Source organism: Sphaerodactylus townsendi, linkage group LG07, assembly GCF_021028975.2.
Source record: "Sphaerodactylus townsendi isolate TG3544 linkage group LG07, MPM_Stown_v2.3, whole genome shotgun sequence".
Classification (NCBI taxonomy): domain Eukaryota; kingdom Metazoa; phylum Chordata; class Lepidosauria; order Squamata; family Sphaerodactylidae; genus Sphaerodactylus; species Sphaerodactylus townsendi.
The window spans coordinates 84,947,511-84,969,187 of record NC_059431.1 but is presented as its reverse complement, the minus strand read 5'-3'; the positions used below and the strand labels follow the sequence as shown (position 1 = coordinate 84,969,187).

Here is a 21,677-nt window from a genome sequence, read left to right as displayed (position 1 = left end):
CCTTTTCGCACTGCAATTTTTGTGAGATCCACTGCTCTTCCTTTATGAATGGGACAGTGTCGATTTGATTAACTCATCTTATTCATATATTAATACAGATAAAATATGTTTCTTTGTTGTAAAAGTAGTTTTTAGCATTCAGCTATCTCTGGATCATGCCTCTGGTTGCTAAAAAAGCTGAGGAAAGCAGATTCTAACTTTGCCTCAGGGCTACAACTATGCAATAACAGCAGCCACTGTCAAAGGAGGCAAAAGTCTGAAATCTGTGAGAATCAGAGTGCTTATAAACAGTGTGTGTCATAAAGGAGGGGATGTAAAGACTTGCAGCTGAAGCTGTATCATCAGGTTTGAGTTCTGTCATTAAAAGGGTTTGGCATAATTACAATATATAAGCCCAGCTCTTTTTAGACGCTCTTCATCTTGTCTGATTTTCTTTGGGGCACTTTATTTTAATGTCTTTGAAAAATAATACATAAGGTTGCTTGCTGCATTCATGGAATATTATCTGACTGTGTATGTGGATATGGCGTGCTGAAGCATGATTCTGAAAACAAAAAGTGTGCCAGTTGAATGTTTGAATGTAGGAAGTCTTGTGGCTTGCTGATAGGGGATCACTGAACTAGAGTGCTGATAGGCAATCACTGGCTAGGATCTTGGCTTCCACCACCTCCCCCAGTAAACCAAAGTAAACCCTCACCGTAGGTGGCCAGCCAGTTGACTATTTTGTAATTCCAGAGTAGTAGTCATGTTAGTCTGGAGCAAAAATAAACAGGAGTCTTGTGACCTCTTTCTTTGTGTTGCTTTAGTTCAGTGGGAGATAGCGGGTGGGGAAAGAAAAAACTAATGAACACAAATCACTTAAACATTCATTGGTGTCTGGATTCAGTGATAAAATGAATTGATGTTGCTTAAAATACAGCCATAACTATTTTATTTGTTAATAGACATAATTAGAGCTCTTATAGAGGGATGCTCTGACATAAATACCTGTTGGGTACCAAAATGTACATTGAAAAAATTCACTGTCACATATTGAGATTAATCTCTGCAACCCATAGAGAGCAAAGCATTTAAAAAAAAAAACTGGTGGTAATCTTACAGCTCAGGCATAGCATGTTTCTTCTGAAGAAAGCATAATCAACCAAAGAATTTACAAATACAAGCTGTGGTTTTGACCACTGTTCTAAATTGCATTTTAAAATTATTATACAAATTCATGGAAGATACATCTGTCAGTGACTTTCAACTATGATAATTAAACGGATTTTTCAAGTTCAAGGGATCTTATCTATTATTGTTGAATAATAGATAAATTGACCAATAACAAGGGAGAATGTGATCTTCCTAGAGGCCATCACTGAACACAAACTTTTGGGAACTTGTAGGGATCTTCTTACACTCCTGCATTAATAAATCTCAAGTTTGAATGTATAATGTCTAATACAGAAATCAGAAGGGCTGCAAGACCATGAACAAGCCACATGAACAAAGATAAAGAGCCATCTAGAGGGAAAATGTTCTTACCATACATCAAGGGAACCACTGATCGCATAGGAAAACTGATGAAGAAGCACAACCTACAAACAATCTTCAGACCCACTAAGAAAATTCAACAGATGCTACGTTCAGCAAAGGATAAGAGGGATCCTTTAGCTACTGCAGGAGTCTATCGCATACCATGCAGCTGTGGACAAGTCTACATAGGAACCACCAAACGCAGCGCCCAGACACGTATCAAAGAACACGAAAGGCACTGCAGACTATTTCAGCCAGAAAAATCAGCAATAGCAGAACACATGATAAACCGACCTGGACATAGAATATTATTTGAAAAAACAGAAATTCTGGACCACTCTGAAAGCCACTACGTCAGACTACACAGAGAAGCAATTGAAATCCATAAGCACATGGACAATTTTAACAGGAAGGAAGAAACTATGAAAATGAACAGAACTTGGCTGCCAGTGTTGAAAAATACTAGAGTCAAGACAGTGTCTAACCAGCTCCACACAAACACAGGATAACCATAGACAAAAGAAACAAAGGCCAGGATACTTCTATTCAGATGCTCCCACCAGTGACCTTGCTATCTCCATTGACACTCCCATGCTATAGTCTTCATTGTTACTCATACTTCTATTCAGATGCCCTCAACTATTGACCTGGTTGCCTTCTTTGTGACTCACAGACAATGTTTCTCCACCCACCCTGGACACTCCAACAGATATATATACTCCACTTGCTTTCCCAACATCAGATCCTCTGAAGATGCCAGCCACAGATGCAGGCGAAACGTCAGGAGAGAATGCTGCTAGAACTCGGCCATACAGCCCGGAAACCACACAGCACCCATTTGAATGTATTGTTCCAAATGCCAATTTGTGGGTTATTTTTGGTATCTAAGAAGCTGCAATAAAATGCTTGGTATTAAAATCTGTTGGGAGGTTTGGTCTTAACAGAACTTATAATACTAGAATTTGGAAAAAACTAAACAAACAAAAAACCAGGTTAAAGTCTTTGTAATATACTGGAGAATAAAGACAACAATCCTGGCTGGCATGGAATTAGCTGTGTATTATTCAGTTGGTTCTTGCCTACAAGTTTTATTGGTGGTAAACACTGATAAATTCAAGAGTAAACAACTTGACGGTCATTCATAGCATGTGGGCAGAAAAAGTGTGAAAATTATTTGTTTCATCTGCGTCTATGTATGCTTCTATTTGCTTCTATGTATAGATTTAGCAAATAGTTGCCTACATATGTGTAGTCTCTTTTTCTTCACACTATAATAAAAGTTACCAAATAATCTGGCATGGAACAGAACTTATTAAAAATAACTGTTTTTGTTTTTAGGATAAAGCTGCTGTATCTGAAGAATATGAAACTGTTGATTGATTGCCTGGTACTTTTGTTCTTCACAATTTTGTAGAGTAGGGTTCTCTCATGCCACATTGGTTGCTTTGTAGGTGGCTAACAACATTTGTAGGTGGCTACAGGTAGAGCATGGGTCAGATGAAGGAGTGTGAGGTGCCTGGGCTCAGAATAAAGTGCAGGGATTTGCTTTCAAGGAAAGAAGGAAGTGGGTTCTGAAAATCAGTGATGCCATACCTTCATGCACCAGGAAGAAGACAACAATAAATCACAAAAGGGCTTGTGGCCTTATAAACACCTCAGATTAAAAATAGGCCTCTAGAGAGCAATCTGAGTTTTTCAGAATTTATGAATGAACTTGGGAGACCTAGAATTTCAAACAGAATGTAAAATGTAACCAAGGATAATAAATTCAAGTCATATGATACGTGTTAAAAATACACAACTCTTGCAGGAAATCCAGCAGTTGCAAAAAAAATGTACTAGGAAAAAAATCAGTTTCTTCATACACTACATAGACAGGTTGAGTTTTATATTATGTGCTGTATTGTGCAGTAACTTTCGTATCTGTGTAATTGGTGCACAGAGCCTTCTTGATTTGGGAAGGTGTGCATCCTTCCAGTGGAAGAGCCATTTAAAAGTTGAAGGAAAACTCCTTAGGTTGGGGAAAGGCTTCACACTTGAGACATTAGTAAAATTGAGAGATAAGTATGTTAATAACATTAATAAACTTGGCACAGTTGAGTAGTAAGATGGGTAAGGATTCCCCCATTACTTGCAATTTTTACCTTTTTTGCCTCATCTTTTGCATTTTTGTTTACTTAAAGAAAGTGGGAGGTGCAGAGAAAAATCTGAATGAGATGGTATACATGCTGTTGACTTTTTAGTTCAGTCACATGTGGCCAAACTGTTCAAGCCCCATCAGTTTGTTGAAATTCACCTTAATCGATTAGAGCTGTGAATGCATCATGAGCTGGCCCAATGGGTCTGAGCATCTCTGGAAAAGTATTAGAAGAGGAAATTTTCTAGCTATTAGTACAGAGGGGTATTTGTGACTCTTATTTGTAGTTGAATGTGTGATTGGTTTAAGAAGATTTGCTTGTGCTGGAATCCTTAGAGACTGTGCACATCAAAGCTATAGTATACAAGTAATGAACCTGCAAGTGTGAACCAACCCTTAATAAAATAATATTTTTCATTTCCCTGTCAGTTCAAGTAGGTAGCTGCCAGTGTCCTTTGTGAACTTTGCAACATGTTTGAAGGGACAAGATCTTATTGCTGGGAATATTTATCTTGATTACATTTTAAAGTTAATATGAGTAATCATCAATAAAATTTAAACATCGCAACTGAAATGTACAACCACTTCAGCTTTTTGTTGCCCATCTGTGACTCATTGCAAAGCAGCTTCTTGGTAAATATGTCGCTTGTTTCTGTTGACTGGTTCTCCTGCTGTTTTGTTAGCAGACGCAAATTCCTTAATGACTCCCGGACTAACCACTCAGCATTTTTAAGAAGCATCTGTCTAGGGTCTAGTAAGCAATTAAGATTCAATTCTTAAGTATCTTCTCTGGTTCACTATGAAGTATCCAGAACAGGATGATCTTAGACTTTCTTGTAGCCTAGATGTGCTATTAAAATGGCATTCACACAGTGACTTTAGATCCTGATGTGTGATTGGCCAACCGATCAACTGGCAACAATGTTGACATGGTGACGAGCCACAGCTTTTAAAACAGTGTATTTTAACAGGGGTTATCTCTTTTTCTCCATGTAAGGCTCCTGTGAGCTAAGGCTGCTGAATCTGGAAGGTGGGGCTTAACAGGAGTTAACAGAGTTCATCTCTTGTTCCTCTTTGTCCTGAGAGGTGGGGTTGTCCTGAGAGGTGGGGCTTTAGTTCAGTCTCTGGAACCAGCAGAGAGGAGTAGCAGCAGAAGAAGACTTGGCCAGGAAGAGCAGAGTGACCTGCTGGTGTTCATTTTGGAGGGCTTTTCTCAAAGCCACAGCTTTTAAAACAGTGTATTTTAACAGGGGTTATCTCTTTTTCTCCTTGTAAGGCTCCTGTGAGCTAAGGCTGCTGAATCTGGGAGGTGGGGCTTAACAGGGGTTAACAGAGTTCATCTCTTGTTCCTCTTTGTCCTGAGAGGTGGGGCTTTAGTTCAGTCTCTGGAACCAGCGACAATTTTAATTTAATTTTTTTGTTTGTTAAATTAATAAGGACATATTTGACAGATAGCTCCAGGGGGGCAGTGACTAAAAGCTTAATATTTAAATATCTAAACAAATCAGATATGAAAACAGAAAGCCAGCAGGGGGATGGGGGCTTTCCAGTGTTTTGCACTGAGTGTCACATGTATGACTATCTGCCACTAGGACAGAAGTCGTGGGTGTGCCCTCGCTGCAATGAGCTCCTGGCACTCAAGGAACGTGTGCGTTCTCTTGAAGCCAAGGTGGCAGACCTGGAGAAGCCGAAAGAGGCAGAGAGGGTGACAGACGAGGCTTTCAGGGACCTAACAGCCGGGTCCCACTCCCAAGGTGACATCTCTTTGGATGTCATGGAGAATGAAGGTCTTGGGGACGGAGGGTGCCAGTCTGAGGTGGGGGAAGATGCTCCCTTAGATGGGATCCCTTCCTTAACTGGTGATCAGCTATCCTCTCGCACTGAGGATACCCCTCGGGGAGGTGGGGGGCTCCTCGTAGTGGGTGATTCGATCATTAGAAATGTAGAGAGTTGGGTTTGTGAGAGGCGTGATGACCGCATGGTGATTTGCCTGCCTGGTGCGAAGGTTGCGGATGTCACGCTTCGTCTAGATAGGCTTTTAGACAGTGCTGGGGTGGAGTCAGCAGTTGTGGTCCACATTGGCACCAACGACATTGGGAAACGTAGCCGGGAGGTTCTGGAAGCTAAATTTAGGCTGCTAGGAAACAGGTTGAAGTCCAGGACCTCCAAGGTGGCATTCTCCGAAATGCTACCCGTTCCACACGCAGGGCGAGCTAGGCAAGCGGAGATACAGGGTCTCAATGCGTGGATGAGAAGGTGGTGTAAGGCAGAGGGTTTCAGATTTGTCAGGAACTGGGGAACCTTTTGGGACAAGGCAGGCCTGTACAAACGGGACGGGCTTCATCTTAACCAAAGAGGAACCAGGCTGCTGGCTCTCAACATTAAAAAGGTGGCAGAACAGCTTTTAAACTGATCACTGGGGGAAAGCCGACAGGAGCAGAGGTGACTTCGGTTCGGAATACAGTATCTATGGGGATGCAGACAGAGAGGGAGGTTTTTCTAAATCAACCACATACAAGCGAGGAACATAGCAATGTGCATGTGACAAGGGATAGTGTCTGCAAAAGACTTGAGGGTAAAGCACATAAATCCCAGGTTAAGGACAGAGACAGGGTATACAGGTGTCTTTATGCTAATAGTAGAAGCCTTCGACCTAAAATGGGAGAGCTAGAGTACAGAGTTTTGAAGGAGGACTTTGATATAGTGAGCATTACAGAGACATGGTGGAATGAGGAGAACCAGTGGGATGCTGTTATACCAGGCTACAGGCTCTATAGGAAGGATAGGACAGGGCGCATTGGGGGTGGAGTTGCCCTTTACATCAAAGAGAGCATAGTATCACATAAAATAGACAATGCAAGGGGAGCTGGTTCCCCTACAGAATCACTGTGGATATCAATACCAGGGGTGAAGGACAGTTTAATATTAGGAATATATTATCGTCCCCCTGACCAAAGTGCACAAGAAGATTCTGAGATGGAAAAAGAAATTAGAGAGGCCAACAAAAACAAAAATGTAGTGGTAATGGGTGATTTTAACTATCCCCATATAAACTGGAAAAATGCATGTTCAGGTCATAGTAAGGAGAGAGCATTCCTGGATATGCTAAATGACTGTGGCTTAGAGCAGATGGTTGTGGAATCAACCAGGGGAGAGGTGATCCTAGATCTAATTCTATGTGGGACCCAGGACCTGGTGCAGGAAGTCAGTGTTGTTGAGCCGATAGGGAACAGCGACCACAATTCTGTCAGATTCAGTATCTCAGCATGCGAACAAGTGACAACTATTAATGTAGTTACATTTGCCTTCAGAAAAGGAAATTTCTCAAAGATGAGGGGGATAGTGCGCAGGAAGCTGAAAGGGAAAATCAAGAGAGTCAAAACTGTCCAGGATGCTTGGAGGTTATTTAAAAACACAGTAATAAAAGCTCAGCTGGAATGTGTTCCACAGGTTAGAAAAGGCAGCACCCAGTCCAAAAGAAAGCCACCATGGTTAACAAGAGAGGTTGAGGAAATTATCAGAAAAAAGAAAATGTCTTTTAGAAAATGGAAGTCCAGTTTGACTGATGAAGAATATGAGAGGGAACACAAATGGTGGCAAAAGAGAAGCAAGTTAGCTGTAAGGGAGGCAAAAAAGGATTATGAGGAACGCATGGCTGCGAACATCAAGACCAGCAACAAACAGTTCTTCAAGTACATCAAAAGCAGGAAGCCAGCAAGGGAAGCGGTAGGCCCGTTAGATGACAAAGGAACAAAGGGTGTGCTAAAAGATGGCAGGGAGATTGCAGAGAAGCTGAATGAATTCTTTGCATCTGTCTTCACCCAAGAGGAGGTGAGGAACATTCCTGCACCTGAACCAAGCTTCTTAGGAGGCGAATCCGAGGAACTAGCGAAGATAGTGGTAGACAAGGAAGAAGTTCTGGCAGCCATTGATAAACTAAATGTTACCAAATCCCCTGGCCCAGATTGCATCCCCTCCCCACCCCCCCCCCCCTTCCCACCCCCCCCCACCCCCTCCCCCCCCCCCCCCCCCCCCCCCCCCCCCCCACCCCCCCCCCCCCCCTCCCCCCCCCCCCCCCACCCCCCCCCCCCCCCACCCCCCCCCCCCCCCACCCCCCCCCCCCCCCACCCCCCCCCCCCCCCACCCCCCCCCCCCCCCACCCCCCCCCCCCCCCACCCCCCCCCCCCCCCACCCCCCCCCCCCCCCACCCCCCCCCCCCCCCACCCCCCCCCCCCCCCACCCCCCCCCCCCCCCACCCCCCCCCCCCCCCACCCCCCCCCCCCCCCACCCCCCCCCCCCCCCACCCCCCCCCCCCCCCACCCCCCCCCCCCCCCACCCCCCCCCCCCCCCACCCCCCCCCCCCCCCACCCCCCCCCCCCCCCACCCCCCCCCCCCCCCACCCCCCCCCCCCCCCACCCCCCCCCCCCCCCACCCCCCCCCCCCCCCACCCCCCCCCCCCCCCACCCCCCCCCCCCCCCACCCCCCCCCCCCCCCACCCCCCCCCCCCCCCACCCCCCCCCCCCCCCACCCCCCCCCCCCCCCACCCCCCCCCCCCCCCACCCCCCCCCCCCCCCACCCCCCCCCCCCCCCACCCCCCCCCCCCCCCACCCCCCCCCCCCCCCACCCCCCCCCCCCCCCACCCCCCCCCCCCCCCACCCCCCCCCCCCCCCACCCCCCCCCCCCCCCACCCCCCCCCCCCCCCACCCCCCCCCCCCCCCACCCCCCCCCCCCCCCACCCCCCCCCCCCCCCACCCCCCCCCCCCCCCACCCCCCCCCCCCCCCACCCCCCCCCCCCCCCACCCCCCCCCCCCCCCACCCCCCCCCCCCCCCACCCCCCCCCCCCCCCACCCCCCCCCCCCCCCACCCCCCCCCCCCCCCACCCCCCCCCCCCCCCACCCCCCCCCCCCCCCACCCCCCCCCCCCCCCACCCCCCCCCCCCCCCACCCCCCCCCCCCCCCACCCCCCCCCCCCCCCACCCCCCCCCCCCCCCACCCCCCCCCCCCCCCACCCCCCCCCCCCCCCACCCCCCCCCCCCCCCACCCCCCCCCCCCCCCACCCCCCCCCCCCCCCACCCCCCCCCCCCCCCACCCCCCCCCCCCCCCACCCCCCCCCCCCCCCACCCCCCCCCCCCCCCACCCCCCCCCCCCCCCACCCCCCCCCCCCCCCACCCCCCCCCCCCCCCACCCCCCCCCCCCCCCACCCCCCCCCCCCCCCACCCCCCCCCCCCCCCACCCCCCCCCCCCCCCACCCCCCCCCCCCCCCACCCCCCCCCCCCCCCACCCCCCCCCCCCCCCACCCCCCCCCCCCCCCACCCCCCCCCCCCCCCACCCCCCCCCCCCCCCACCCCCCCCCCCCCCCACCCCCCCCCCCCCCCACCCCCCCCCCCCCCCACCCCCCCCCCCCCCCACCCCCCCCCCCCCCCACCCCCCCCCCCCCCCACCCCCCCCCCCCCCCACCCCCCCCCCCCCCCACCCCCCCCCCCCCCCACCCCCCCCCCCCCCCACCCCCCCCCCCCCCCACCCCCCCCCCCCCCCACCCCCCCCCCCCCCCACCCCCCCCCCCCCCCACCCCCCCCCCCCCCCACCCCCCCCCCCCCCCACCCCCCCCCCCCCCCACCCCCCCCCCCCCCCACCCCCCCCCCCCCCCACCCCCCCCCCCCCCCACCCCCCCCCCCCCCCACCCCCCCCCCCCCCCACCCCCCCCCCCCCCCACCCCCCCCCCCCCCCACCCCCCCCCCCCCCCACCCCCCCCCCCCCCCACCCCCCCCCCCCCCCACCCCCCCCCCCCCCCACCCCCCCCCCCCCCCACCCCCCCCCCCCCCCACCCCCCCCCCCCCCCACCCCCCCCCCCCCCCACCCCCCCCCCCCCCCACCCCCCCCCCCCCCCACCCCCCCCCCCCCCCACCCCCCCCCCCCCCCACCCCCCCCCCCCCCCACCCCCCCCCCCCCCCACCCCCCCCCCCCCCCACCCCCCCCCCCCCCCACCCCCCCCCCCCCCCACCCCCCCCCCCCCCCACCCCCCCCCCCCCCCACCCCCCCCCCCCCCCACCCCCCCCCCCCCCCACCCCCCCCCCCCCCCACCCCCCCCCCCCCCCACCCCCCCCCCCCCCCACCCCCCCCCCCCCCCACCCCCCCCCCCCCCCACCCCCCCCCCCCCCCACCCCCCCCCCCCCCCACCCCCCCCCCCCCCCACCCCCCCCCCCCCCCACCCCCCCCCCCCCCCACCCCCCCCCCCCCCCACCCCCCCCCCCCCCCACCCCCCCCCCCCCCCACCCCCCCCCCCCCCCACCCCCCCCCCCCCCCACCCCCCCCCCCCCCCACCCCCCCCCCCCCCCACCCCCCCCCCCCCCCACCCCCCCCCCCCCCCACCCCCCCCCCCCCCCACCCCCCCCCCCCCCCACCCCCCCCCCCCCCCACCCCCCCCCCCCCCCACCCCCCCCCCCCCCCACCCCCCCCCCCCCCCACCCCCCCCCCCCCCCACCCCCCCCCCCCCCCACCCCCCCCCCCCCCCACCCCCCCCCCCCCCCACCCCCCCCCCCCCCCACCCCCCCCCCCCCCCACCCCCCCCCCCCCCCACCCCCCCCCCCCCCCACCCCCCCCCCCCCCCACCCCCCCCCCCCCCCACCCCCCCCCCCCCCCACCCCCCCCCCCCCCCACCCCCCCCCCCCCCCACCCCCCCCCCCCCCCACCCCCCCCCCCCCCCACCCCCCCCCCCCCCCACCCCCCCCCCCCCCCACCCCCCCCCCCCCCCACCCCCCCCCCCCCCCACCCCCCCCCCCCCCCACCCCCCCCCCCCCCCACCCCCCCCCCCCCCCACCCCCCCCCCCCCCCACCCCCCCCCCCCCCCACCCCCCCCCCCCCCCACCCCCCCCCCCCCCCACCCCCCCCCCCCCCCACCCCCCCCCCCCCCCACCCCCCCCCCCCCCCACCCCCCCCCCCCCCCACCCCCCCCCCCCCCCACCCCCCCCCCCCCCCACCCCCCCCCCCCCCCACCCCCCCCCCCCCCCACCCCCCCCCCCCCCCACCCCCCCCCCCCCCCACCCCCCCCCCCCCCCACCCCCCCCCCCCCCCACCCCCCCCCCCCCCCACCCCCCCCCCCCCCCACCCCCCCCCCCCCCCACCCCCCCCCCCCCCCACCCCCCCCCCCCCCCACCCCCCCCCCCCCCCACCCCCCCCCCCCCCCACCCCCCCCCCCCCCCACCCCCCCCCCCCCCCACCCCCCCCCCCCCCCACCCCCCCCCCCCCCCACCCCCCCCCCCCCCCACCCCCCCCCCCCCCCACCCCCCCCCCCCCCCACCCCCCCCCCCCCCCACCCCCCCCCCCCCCCACCCCCCCCCCCCCCCACCCCCCCCCCCCCCCACCCCCCCCCCCCCCCACCCCCCCCCCCCCCCACCCCCCCCCCCCCCCACCCCCCCCCCCCCCCACCCCCCCCCCCCCCCACCCCCCCCCCCCCCCACCCCCCCCCCCCCCCACCCCCCCCCCCCCCCACCCCCCCCCCCCCCCACCCCCCCCCCCCCCCACCCCCCCCCCCCCCCACCCCCCCCCCCCCCCACCCCCCCCCCCCCCCACCCCCCCCCCCCCCCACCCCCCCCCCCCCCCACCCCCCCCCCCCCCCACCCCCCCCCCCCCCCACCCCCCCCCCCCCCCACCCCCCCCCCCCCCCACCCCCCCCCCCCCCCACCCCCCCCCCCCCCCACCCCCCCCCCCCCCCACCCCCCCCCCCCCCCACCCCCCCCCCCCCCCACCCCCCCCCCCCCCCACCCCCCCCCCCCCCCACCCCCCCCCCCCCCCACCCCCCCCCCCCCCCACCCCCCCCCCCCCCCACCCCCCCCCCCCCCCACCCCCCCCCCCCCCCACCCCCCCCCCCCCCCACCCCCCCCCCCCCCCACCCCCCCCCCCCCCCACCCCCCCCCCCCCCCACCCCCCCCCCCCCCCACCCCCCCCCCCCCCCACCCCCCCCCCCCCCCACCCCCCCCCCCCCCCACCCCCCCCCCCCCCCACCCCCCCCCCCCCCCACCCCCCCCCCCCCCCACCCCCCCCCCCCCCCACCCCCCCCCCCCCCCACCCCCCCCCCCCCCCACCCCCCCCCCCCCCCACCCCCCCCCCCCCCCACCCCCCCCCCCCCCCACCCCCCCCCCCCCCCACCCCCCCCCCCCCCCACCCCCCCCCCCCCCCACCCCCCCCCCCCCCCACCCCCCCCCCCCCCCACCCCCCCCCCCCCCCACCCCCCCCCCCCCCCACCCCCCCCCCCCCCCACCCCCCCCCCCCCCCACCCCCCCCCCCCCCCACCCCCCCCCCCCCCCACCCCCCCCCCCCCCCACCCCCCCCCCCCCCCACCCCCCCCCCCCCCCACCCCCCCCCCCCCCCACCCCCCCCCCCCCCCACCCCCCCCCCCCCCCACCCCCCCCCCCCCCCACCCCCCCCCCCCCCCACCCCCCCCCCCCCCCACCCCCCCCCCCCCCCACCCCCCCCCCCCCCCACCCCCCCCCCCCCCCACCCCCCCCCCCCCCCACCCCCCCCCCCCCCCACCCCCCCCCCCCCCCACCCCCCCCCCCCCCCACCCCCCCCCCCCCCCACCCCCCCCCCCCCCCACCCCCCCCCCCCCCCACCCCCCCCCCCCCCCACCCCCCCCCCCCCCCACCCCCCCCCCCCCCCACCCCCCCCCCCCCCCACCCCCCCCCCCCCCCACCCCCCCCCCCCCCCACCCCCCCCCCCCCCCACCCCCCCCCCCCCCCACCCCCCCCCCCCCCCACCCCCCCCCCCCCCCACCCCCCCCCCCCCCCACCCCCCCCCCCCCCCACCCCCCCCCCCCCCCACCCCCCCCCCCCCCCACCCCCCCCCCCCCCCACCCCCCCCCCCCCCCACCCCCCCCCCCCCCCACCCCCCCCCCCCCCCACCCCCCCCCCCCCCCACCCCCCCCCCCCCCCACCCCCCCCCCCCCCCACCCCCCCCCCCCCCCACCCCCCCCCCCCCCCACCCCCCCCCCCCCCCACCCCCCCCCCCCCCCACCCCCCCCCCCCCCCACCCCCCCCCCCCCCCACCCCCCCCCCCCCCCACCCCCCCCCCCCCCCACCCCCCCCCCCCCCCACCCCCCCCCCCCCCCACCCCCCCCCCCCCCCACCCCCCCCCCCCCCCACCCCCCCCCCCCCCCACCCCCCCCCCCCCCCACCCCCCCCCCCCCCCACCCCCCCCCCCCCCCACCCCCCCCCCCCCCCACCCCCCCCCCCCCCCACCCCCCCCCCCCCCCACCCCCCCCCCCCCCCACCCCCCCCCCCCCCCACCCCCCCCCCCCCCCACCCCCCCCCCCCCCCACCCCCCCCCCCCCCCACCCCCCCCCCCCCCCACCCCCCCCCCCCCCCACCCCCCCCCCCCCCCACCCCCCCCCCCCCCCACCCCCCCCCCCCCCCACCCCCCCCCCCCCCCACCCCCCCCCCCCCCCACCCCCCCCCCCCCCCACCCCCCCCCCCCCCCACCCCCCCCCCCCCCCACCCCCCCCCCCCCCCACCCCCCCCCCCCCCCACCCCCCCCCCCCCCCACCCCCCCCCCCCCCCACCCCCCCCCCCCCCCACCCCCCCCCCCCCCCACCCCCCCCCCCCCCCACCCCCCCCCCCCCCCACCCCCCCCCCCCCCCACCCCCCCCCCCCCCCACCCCCCCCCCCCCCCACCCCCCCCCCCCCCCACCCCCCCCCCCCCCCACCCCCCCCCCCCCCCACCCCCCCCCCCCCCCACCCCCCCCCCCCCCCACCCCCCCCCCCCCCCACCCCCCCCCCCCCCCACCCCCCCCCCCCCCCACCCCCCCCCCCCCCCACCCCCCCCCCCCCCCACCCCCCCCCCCCCCCACCCCCCCCCCCCCCCACCCCCCCCCCCCCCCACCCCCCCCCCCCCCCACCCCCCCCCCCCCCCACCCCCCCCCCCCCCCACCCCCCCCCCCCCCCACCCCCCCCCCCCCCCACCCCCCCCCCCCCCCACCCCCCCCCCCCCCCACCCCCCCCCCCCCCCACCCCCCCCCCCCCCCACCCCCCCCCCCCCCCACCCCCCCCCCCCCCCACCCCCCCCCCCCCCCACCCCCCCCCCCCCCCACCCCCCCCCCCCCCCACCCCCCCCCCCCCCCACCCCCCCCCCCCCCCACCCCCCCCCCCCCCCACCCCCCCCCCCCCCCACCCCCCCCCCCCCCCACCCCCCCCCCCCCCCACCCCCCCCCCCCCCCACCCCCCCCCCCCCCCACCCCCCCCCCCCCCCACCCCCCCCCCCCCCCACCCCCCCCCCCCCCCACCCCCCCCCCCCCCCACCCCCCCCCCCCCCCACCCCCCCCCCCCCCCACCCCCCCCCCCCCCCACCCCCCCCCCCCCCCACCCCCCCCCCCCCCCACCCCCCCCCCCCCCCACCCCCCCCCCCCCCCACCCCCCCCCCCCCCCACCCCCCCCCCCCCCCACCCCCCCCCCCCCCCACCCCCCCCCCCCCCCACCCCCCCCCCCCCCCACCCCCCCCCCCCCCCACCCCCCCCCCCCCCCACCCCCCCCCCCCCCCACCCCCCCCCCCCCCCACCCCCCCCCCCCCCCACCCCCCCCCCCCCCCACCCCCCCCCCCCCCCACCCCCCCCCCCCCCCACCCCCCCCCCCCCCCACCCCCCCCCCCCCCCACCCCCCCCCCCCCCCACCCCCCCCCCCCCCCACCCCCCCCCCCCCCCACCCCCCCCCCCCCCCACCCCCCCCCCCCCCCACCCCCCCCCCCCCCCACCCCCCCCCCCCCCCACCCCCCCCCCCCCCCACCCCCCCCCCCCCCCACCCCCCCCCCCCCCCACCCCCCCCCCCCCCCACCCCCCCCCCCCCCCACCCCCCCCCCCCCCCACCCCCCCCCCCCCCCACCCCCCCCCCCCCCCACCCCCCCCCCCCCCCACCCCCCCCCCCCCCCACCCCCCCCCCCCCCCACCCCCCCCCCCCCCCACCCCCCCCCCCCCCCACCCCCCCCCCCCCCCACCCCCCCCCCCCCCCACCCCCCCCCCCCCCCACCCCCCCCCCCCCCCACCCCCCCCCCCCCCCACCCCCCCCCCCCCCCACCCCCCCCCCCCCCCACCCCCCCCCCCCCCCACCCCCCCCCCCCCCCACCCCCCCCCCCCCCCACCCCCCCCCCCCCCCACCCCCCCCCCCCCCCACCCCCCCCCCCCCCCACCCCCCCCCCCCCCCACCCCCCCCCCCCCCCACCCCCCCCCCCCCCCACCCCCCCCCCCCCCCACCCCCCCCCCCCCCCACCCCCCCCCCCCCCCACCCCCCCCCCCCCCCACCCCCCCCCCCCCCCACCCCCCCCCCCCCCCACCCCCCCCCCCCCCCACCCCCCCCCCCCCCCACCCCCCCCCCCCCCCACCCCCCCCCCCCCCCACCCCCCCCCCCCCCCACCCCCCCCCCCCCCCACCCCCCCCCCCCCCCACCCCCCCCCCCCCCCACCCCCCCCCCCCCCCACCCCCCCCCCCCCCCACCCCCCCCCCCCCCCACCCCCCCCCCCCCCCACCCCCCCCCCCCCCCACCCCCCCCCCCCCCCACCCCCCCCCCCCCCCACCCCCCCCCCCCCCCACCCCCCCCCCCCCCCACCCCCCCCCCCCCCCACCCCCCCCCCCCCCCACCCCCCCCCCCCCCCACCCCCCCCCCCCCCCACCCCCCCCCCCCCCCACCCCCCCCCCCCCCCACCCCCCCCCCCCCCCACCCCCCCCCCCCCCCACCCCCCCCCCCCCCCACCCCCCCCCCCCCCCACCCCCCCCCCCCCCCACCCCCCCCCCCCCCCACCCCCCCCCCCCCCCACCCCCCCCCCCCCCCACCCCCCCCCCCCCCCACCCCCCCCCCCCCCCACCCCCCCCCCCCCCCACCCCCCCCCCCCCCCACCCCCCCCCCCCCCCACCCCCCCCCCCCCCCACCCCCCCCCCCCCCCACCCCCCCCCCCCCCCACCCCCCCCCCCCCCCACCCCCCCCCCCCCCCACCCCCCCCCCCCCCCACCCCCCCCCCCCCCCACCCCCCCCCCCCCCCACCCCCCCCCCCCCCCACCCCCCCCCCCCCCCACCCCCCCCCCCCCCCACCCCCCCCCCCCCCCACCCCCCCCCCCCCCCACCCCCCCCCCCCCCCACCCCCCCCCCCCCCCACCCCCCCCCCCCCCCACCCCCCCCCCCCCCCACCCCCCCCCCCCCCCACCCCCCCCCCCCCCCACCCCCCCCCCCCCCCACCCCCCCCCCCCCCCACCCCCCCCCCCCCCCACCCCCCCCCCCCCCCACCCCCCCCCCCCCCCACCCCCCCCCCCCCCCACCCCCCCCCCCCCCCACCCCCCCCCCCCCCCACCCCCCCCCCCCCCCACCCCCCCCCCCCCCCACCCCCCCCCCCCCCCACCCCCCCCCCCCCCCACCCCCCCCCCCCCCCACCCCCCCCCCCCCCCACCCCCCCCCCCCCCCACCCCCCCCCCCCCCCACCCCCCCCCCCCCCCACCCCCCCCCCCCCCCACCCCCCCCCCCCCCCACCCCCCCCCCCCCCCACCCCCCCCCCCCCCCACCCCCCCCCCCCCCCACCCCCCCCCCCCCCCACCCCCCCCCCCCCCCACCCCCCCCCCCCCCCACCCCCCCCCCCCCCCACCCCCCCCCCCCCCCACCCCCCCCCCCCCCCACCCCCCCCCCCCCCCACCCCCCCCCCCCCCCACCCCCCCCCCCCCCCACCCCCCCCCCCCCCCACCCCCCCCCCCCCCCACCCCCCCCCCCCCCCACCCCCCCCCCCCCCCACCCCCCCCCCCCCCCACCCCCCCCCCCCCCCACCCCCCCCCCCCCCCACCCCCCCCCCCCCCCACCCCCCCCCCCCCCCACCCCCCCCCCCCCCCACCCCCCCCCCCCCCCACCCCCCCCCCCCCCCACCCCCCCCCCCCCCCACCCCCCCCCCCCCCCACCCCCCCCCCCCCCCACCCCCCCCCCCCCCCACCCCCCCCCCCCCCCACCCCCCCCCCCCCCCACCCCCCCCCCCCCCCACCCCCCCCCCCCCCCACCCCCCCCCCCCCCCACCCCCCCCCCCCCCCACCCCCCCCCCCCCCCACCCCCCCCCCCCCCCACCCCCCCCCCCCCCCACCCCCCCCCCCCCCCACCCCCCCCCCCCCCCACCCCCCCCCCCCCCCACCCCCCCCCCCCCCCACCCCCCCCCCCCCCCACCCCCCCCCCCCCCCACCCCCCCCCCCCCCCACCCCCCCCCCCCCCCACCCCCCCCCCCCCCCACCCCCCCCCCCCCCCACCCCCCCCCCCCCCCACCCCCCCCCCCCCCCACCCCCCCCCCCCCCCACCCCCCCCCCCCCCCACCCCCCCCCCCCCCCACCCCCCCCCCCCCCCACCCCCCCCCCCCCCCACCCCCCCCCCCCCCCACCCCCCCCCCCCCCCACCCCCCCCCCCCCCCACCCCCCCCCCCCCCCACCCCCCCCCCCCCCCACCCCCCCCCCCCCCCACCCCCCCCCCCCCCCACCCCCCCCCCCCCCCACCCCCCCCCCCCCCCACCCCCCCCCCCCCCCACCCCCCCCCCCCCCCACCCCCCCCCCCCCCCACCCCCCCCCCCCCCCACCCCCCCCCCCCCCCACCCCCCCCCCCCCCCACCCCCCCCCCCCCCCACCCCCCCCCCCCCCCACCCCCCCCCCCCCCCACCCCCCCCCCCCCCCACCCCCCCCCCCCCCCACCCCCCCCCCCCCCCACCCCCCCCCCCCCCCACCCCCCCCCCCCCCCACCCCCCCCCCCCCCCACCCCCCCCCCCCCCCACCCCCCCCCCCCCCCCCCCCCCCCCCCCCCCCCCCCCCCCCCCCCCCCCCCCCCCCCCCCCCCACCCCCCCCCCCCCCCGCCCGGGACCCCCCCCCCCCACGCCCCCCCCCCCCCGCCCCCCCCCCCCCCCCCCCCCCCCCCCGCCCGACCCCCCCCCCCCCACCCCGCGAGACCCCCCCCCACCCCCCCCCCCCCCCCCCCCCCCCCCCCCCCACCCCCACCCCCCCTAAACCAAACTGCACCAAACTTGGAGGGTATCATCAGGACAGTCTCCTGATGATACCCTGAAATTTTGGTGCTGATATGTTTAAAAATGCGCCCCCTGCAGGCCGAAACGTGAAAAAACCCAAAACAATAAAAACGCAATTCGGCTGGTGATCCGAATCCCATGGATTTGGATCTGTTAGGATTCGGACAGCTCAGATTCGGCCCCTGCTCGTCCGAATCCGTCCGAATCAGTGCAGATTCGGTAAAAATTCGGATTTAGACTGTCCGAATCTCCAACCCTAGTGCTGACACAGATATTTTGGGTTTCACTGTTTATTTTGATCACTGCAATGGAAGGTAGATGTACTAATATTCTATTTAGTAAGAGCGTCTAACAATATTTACACATGTTGAAAGATTGTTACTTTAGAACAGCTCTTGTCCTTCTGCTAAGGTTGGCAGCAGCGGGGGAGCGGCAGGCGGCTACTGAGTCTGGCCCCAGCCAGTTGGCTGGGACCAGAGGGAGGACAGGGCCACTGCCGCCGCCGGCGGCGTGGCATGGAGCCTGCAGACTTGGCCGAATTGGCCAGGTCAGTGGGCGGCAAGGGGAGCCGTGCCTGTGCAGCGGGGCGGCGGCCCCAGCCGCAGAGGGCGCCAGCAGATGCCGGAAATGACGCCCAGATGGGCGAGGAGGAGGAAGCAGGAGGAGGAACCAATGCCCAGATGGGGCTGAGGTGGAGAGGATTTGGCAAGCTCTGGAGGTGATAAAAGGTAGAGGGCTGCATGCGGATGAGGGCGGTGTGCTGAAGAGCGAGATGAAGAGGGAAGTGGGCATGAGAGACCGGGAGAAGGAAAATGGATGAAGTGGGGAAAACGGAGGAGGAGGTGGTGCCAGGGAAAGTCAGAAAGAGGACAAAAGCAGTCAGGGAGCACTCCGTGCCAGACAACTCAGAGGTCCTGGTGTCCCAAGCCTCACCCCAGCTGCCCAGGCAAGCTGTGACCACAACGCCTACCACAGCAAGCATGCAGCTGCCACCACTGAGCCATCTGCTACAAAAGGGTCCCCTCTGTACCTTCTTTCCCCCCAGTGCACGCGGCCACGAGGCTCCACCCTTTCCCCGCACACCCCCACAAAAAATGTTCAAAATGTGTTCTCTACACAAATAAAATACAATTTTCTCTGTAGCACCTCATGGACTCCACAAGCAACACACTACAACTGTCTATACAAAGTGTAAAGGCAAAAAAACCAACATATACAGTGCTATCCTCATTTCAAATGTCAAAAAGTATCTGCGGCTCCAAGTGCCCTCCCCTCTGTGGAAAACGGATCCCAATGGCTCCCTGGGTGACAAAGATTGCCGACCCCTGCTTTAGAATACCGGTACACCTTCTTGTTAAGTACCTGCATGTTAAGAATTAGAGTTGGAAAAATTAATTTTAAAGTAGAATACGCCTGGTTTCAATACTACTCCAGGTCCCAGTTTAATTGGGGAGCCACCACTTTTATTTTGTGTGATCACTTATGGACTTGTAGTTCTCTCACATTCCATACTTACCCTACAGTTGAATAAAACTAACTTGGCTCTTGCTTTCTTTCTTCTCCGAACTCAAAGAGAAAGTAGAGATATTACTTACACAATGAAATGATGCCTAGTAATCCCCCCCCATTTCTACCAAATACTGTAAAAATATTGCAACTAAATGGGATGATGGCAGACCCATGTGTTTCATAGACAAGGTCAGTGTGGAAGACTTCAAAAGGGCCATACAAGGGGGAGGTGTTAAACCCTTGCGCTGCACTGGTTTGCTTTCCTGTATTCTTTGCTGAAACTCCTGTTATCCTCCAGCTAGGCTGCATCAGTGAAAGTGAGTGGAAGGTGGGGGAAAGAAGCCAGGCAGAGAAGAGAACTATAAAAATGTAACCCATAGGAATCTTGACCTTTCTCTTCTTCTTGCCCACTCTCCCTTTCCTAGAGAAAAAAAACAGAACTTCCTTGTTTTGTGTCACTGGTGGTGATTGTGAGGGTGGAAAGTGCTGTCAACTCAAAGCCAACTTATGGTGACCCCGCAATGTTTTCAAGGCAGGATACATTCAGAGGTAGTTCGCCTCACTGGGGCAGATCCAAATTTAAGGAGACTAGCTCTGGCATCAAATCTGTTTTGAGTGAAAATGACAATCTTTTCATTCTTGGAATCACATATTAATATATATTTATTTTGACTAGTAAAACTGCAAATGGTTGATATTTAATACTCTTATATTATGCCTTTCTGCCATTCTTTTCAAGGTGGTTTATACTTCAAAACAGCTGTCTACAATACAGTACAAAAAAGAAAAGAAAAGAGGAGAATAAAAACCCAACTAGAAAAGACAGGAAGATTGAGAAATGTGTTTCTCAACCAAAAGGATGAGAAAAAAAAATCTATATAAAAGCAGGCAGATGCCTTACCCCATCTCCCCAGGTGGGCAGGAAGTCCCATTGCCACTGATATGTCTCTTCACGTCTGTCTTGTTTATCAGATAGTAACTAGAGATGTTGCACAAACTCTTGAAGTGACGGAATTGGACTCATTGCTGTTCTTCCTTGTACACATTTTACTGTGTTGAACGTTTCAAAGAAAAGGAAAATATGTACAAGTTATCAAGAAACTAATTGTAGCATTTTGTATGTTTGCGGAAGAGTATAGTTTTTTGACCTCTGACTAGAGATCATTTTCCTCCAAAGATTTGGTCCTTTAAACTGTTTATCCCACAGAGATGTCACAAAGTTTCAGCAAAATCTCTTTTCTGGAAAGGCACGAGAGTGAACTGCTGGCTTAAACATTCTGGCTTCTTAAAGTAGCTTCTCAAGCCTTGTGACACGTTTGCAGATAAGTAATGTGTTTCTTTAATTTCTTTGTAGATTCTGGACAATCAGGAAGTCCAAGCCACAACGATCCTGCCAAGAATCCACCAGGTAAAGTTGTGTTCTGATATATTTTGCAGTTGAACACTGAGAACATACATTGTGGTATTAATTAATTAATCAGCAACTTCTTTTGTGCTGGCAAGTACACTGAGTAGTTCTTTTGAAGTGGCAAATGCATTAATGGTAGTTTTTGTTGAGATTTAATCAATCATAGGAAAATGTTTCTGCAATGTAAAATTTAGTACAAGCAGAACAGATGTTGAGCAGGTGTCTGTGTTTCAAAAACTATCTAAATTTTTTCAAGGATAGTTTCTGTTAATATTGTGCTCTGGAGCTCTGAGATTTTACTTTGTCATCCCTTAATAAAATACACATATATTCAGTTTTTATAATCAGATGTATATTTAAAACAAAGCCAAAGCTGTGTTGTTAGTGATACGATTTTTTTCTTTTTTAAAAAGAAAGAAATTCCAGTACACAGTTACCACAGAGATTTCATGTACAAAACGAAATAATCAGAACTTGACTGTACAGACCAAAATTCTATGACCAGAGCTGTGCTGATGGAAAGGTCTTTCCCTCTTTCCCCTTCCTGCTGCAGCCTCCTGTTTATTCAAAAAGCAGCCGGAGGGCGGGATTCAGAGAACCCTTCAGAAGACCATAGGGTGTAATATCTATAGTGGGAAGGGGGAATCAACAGAAATTGCTAGGGCAAGCAGAAGTGCCCCTTAGCACACAGAAGAAAGCTTTTGGAGCCAACCCCATATTCTCAATCTAAAACCCATTGGACACCTCAGTATGATTAGTACTGCCTTGCTATCTGAGAATCCTAGATTTAAGTTCAATCCAGCAAACTTTGTTACTTACCTGCAAGCACTGTTTTGCACAACAGCAGCGTTCTACGACTATATTACCAATTGTTTGGTAAATTGTTTTGTTCGTAGCATGTAATGTGGTGGAGGAAGGTTGCTGTGTAGAAGAAGGCCATAAAACTGTGCTGCACATGTATTGTCCATCCCTCCCCTGGTACCTCTCTGTACTGCAGTACTTCTGCAGAAGAACCGTTTGACTTAGGTTTGCCTAGATCAGGGGTAGGGAACCTGCAGCTCGAGAGCCGCATGCGGCTCTTCTGCCCTTGCACTGTGG

At 66.1% G+C, this 21,677-nt stretch overlaps 1 protein-coding gene across 14 annotated transcripts in view; it reads left to right on the top strand.

Moving 5' to 3' along the window:
• NFIB (nuclear factor I B) overlaps positions 1-21,677 on the top strand; it is a 361,340-nt gene that overhangs the window by 234,931 nt on the left and 104,732 nt on the right. For all 14 annotated transcript variants that reach the window (XM_048503643.1, XM_048503639.1, XM_048503632.1 and 11 more), the window contains exon 3: positions 20,526-20,579. In XM_048503643.1, coding sequence (XP_048359600.1) covers positions 20,526-20,579 — 54 coding nt within the window. The remainder of the gene's footprint in view (positions 1-20,525; positions 20,580-21,677) is intronic.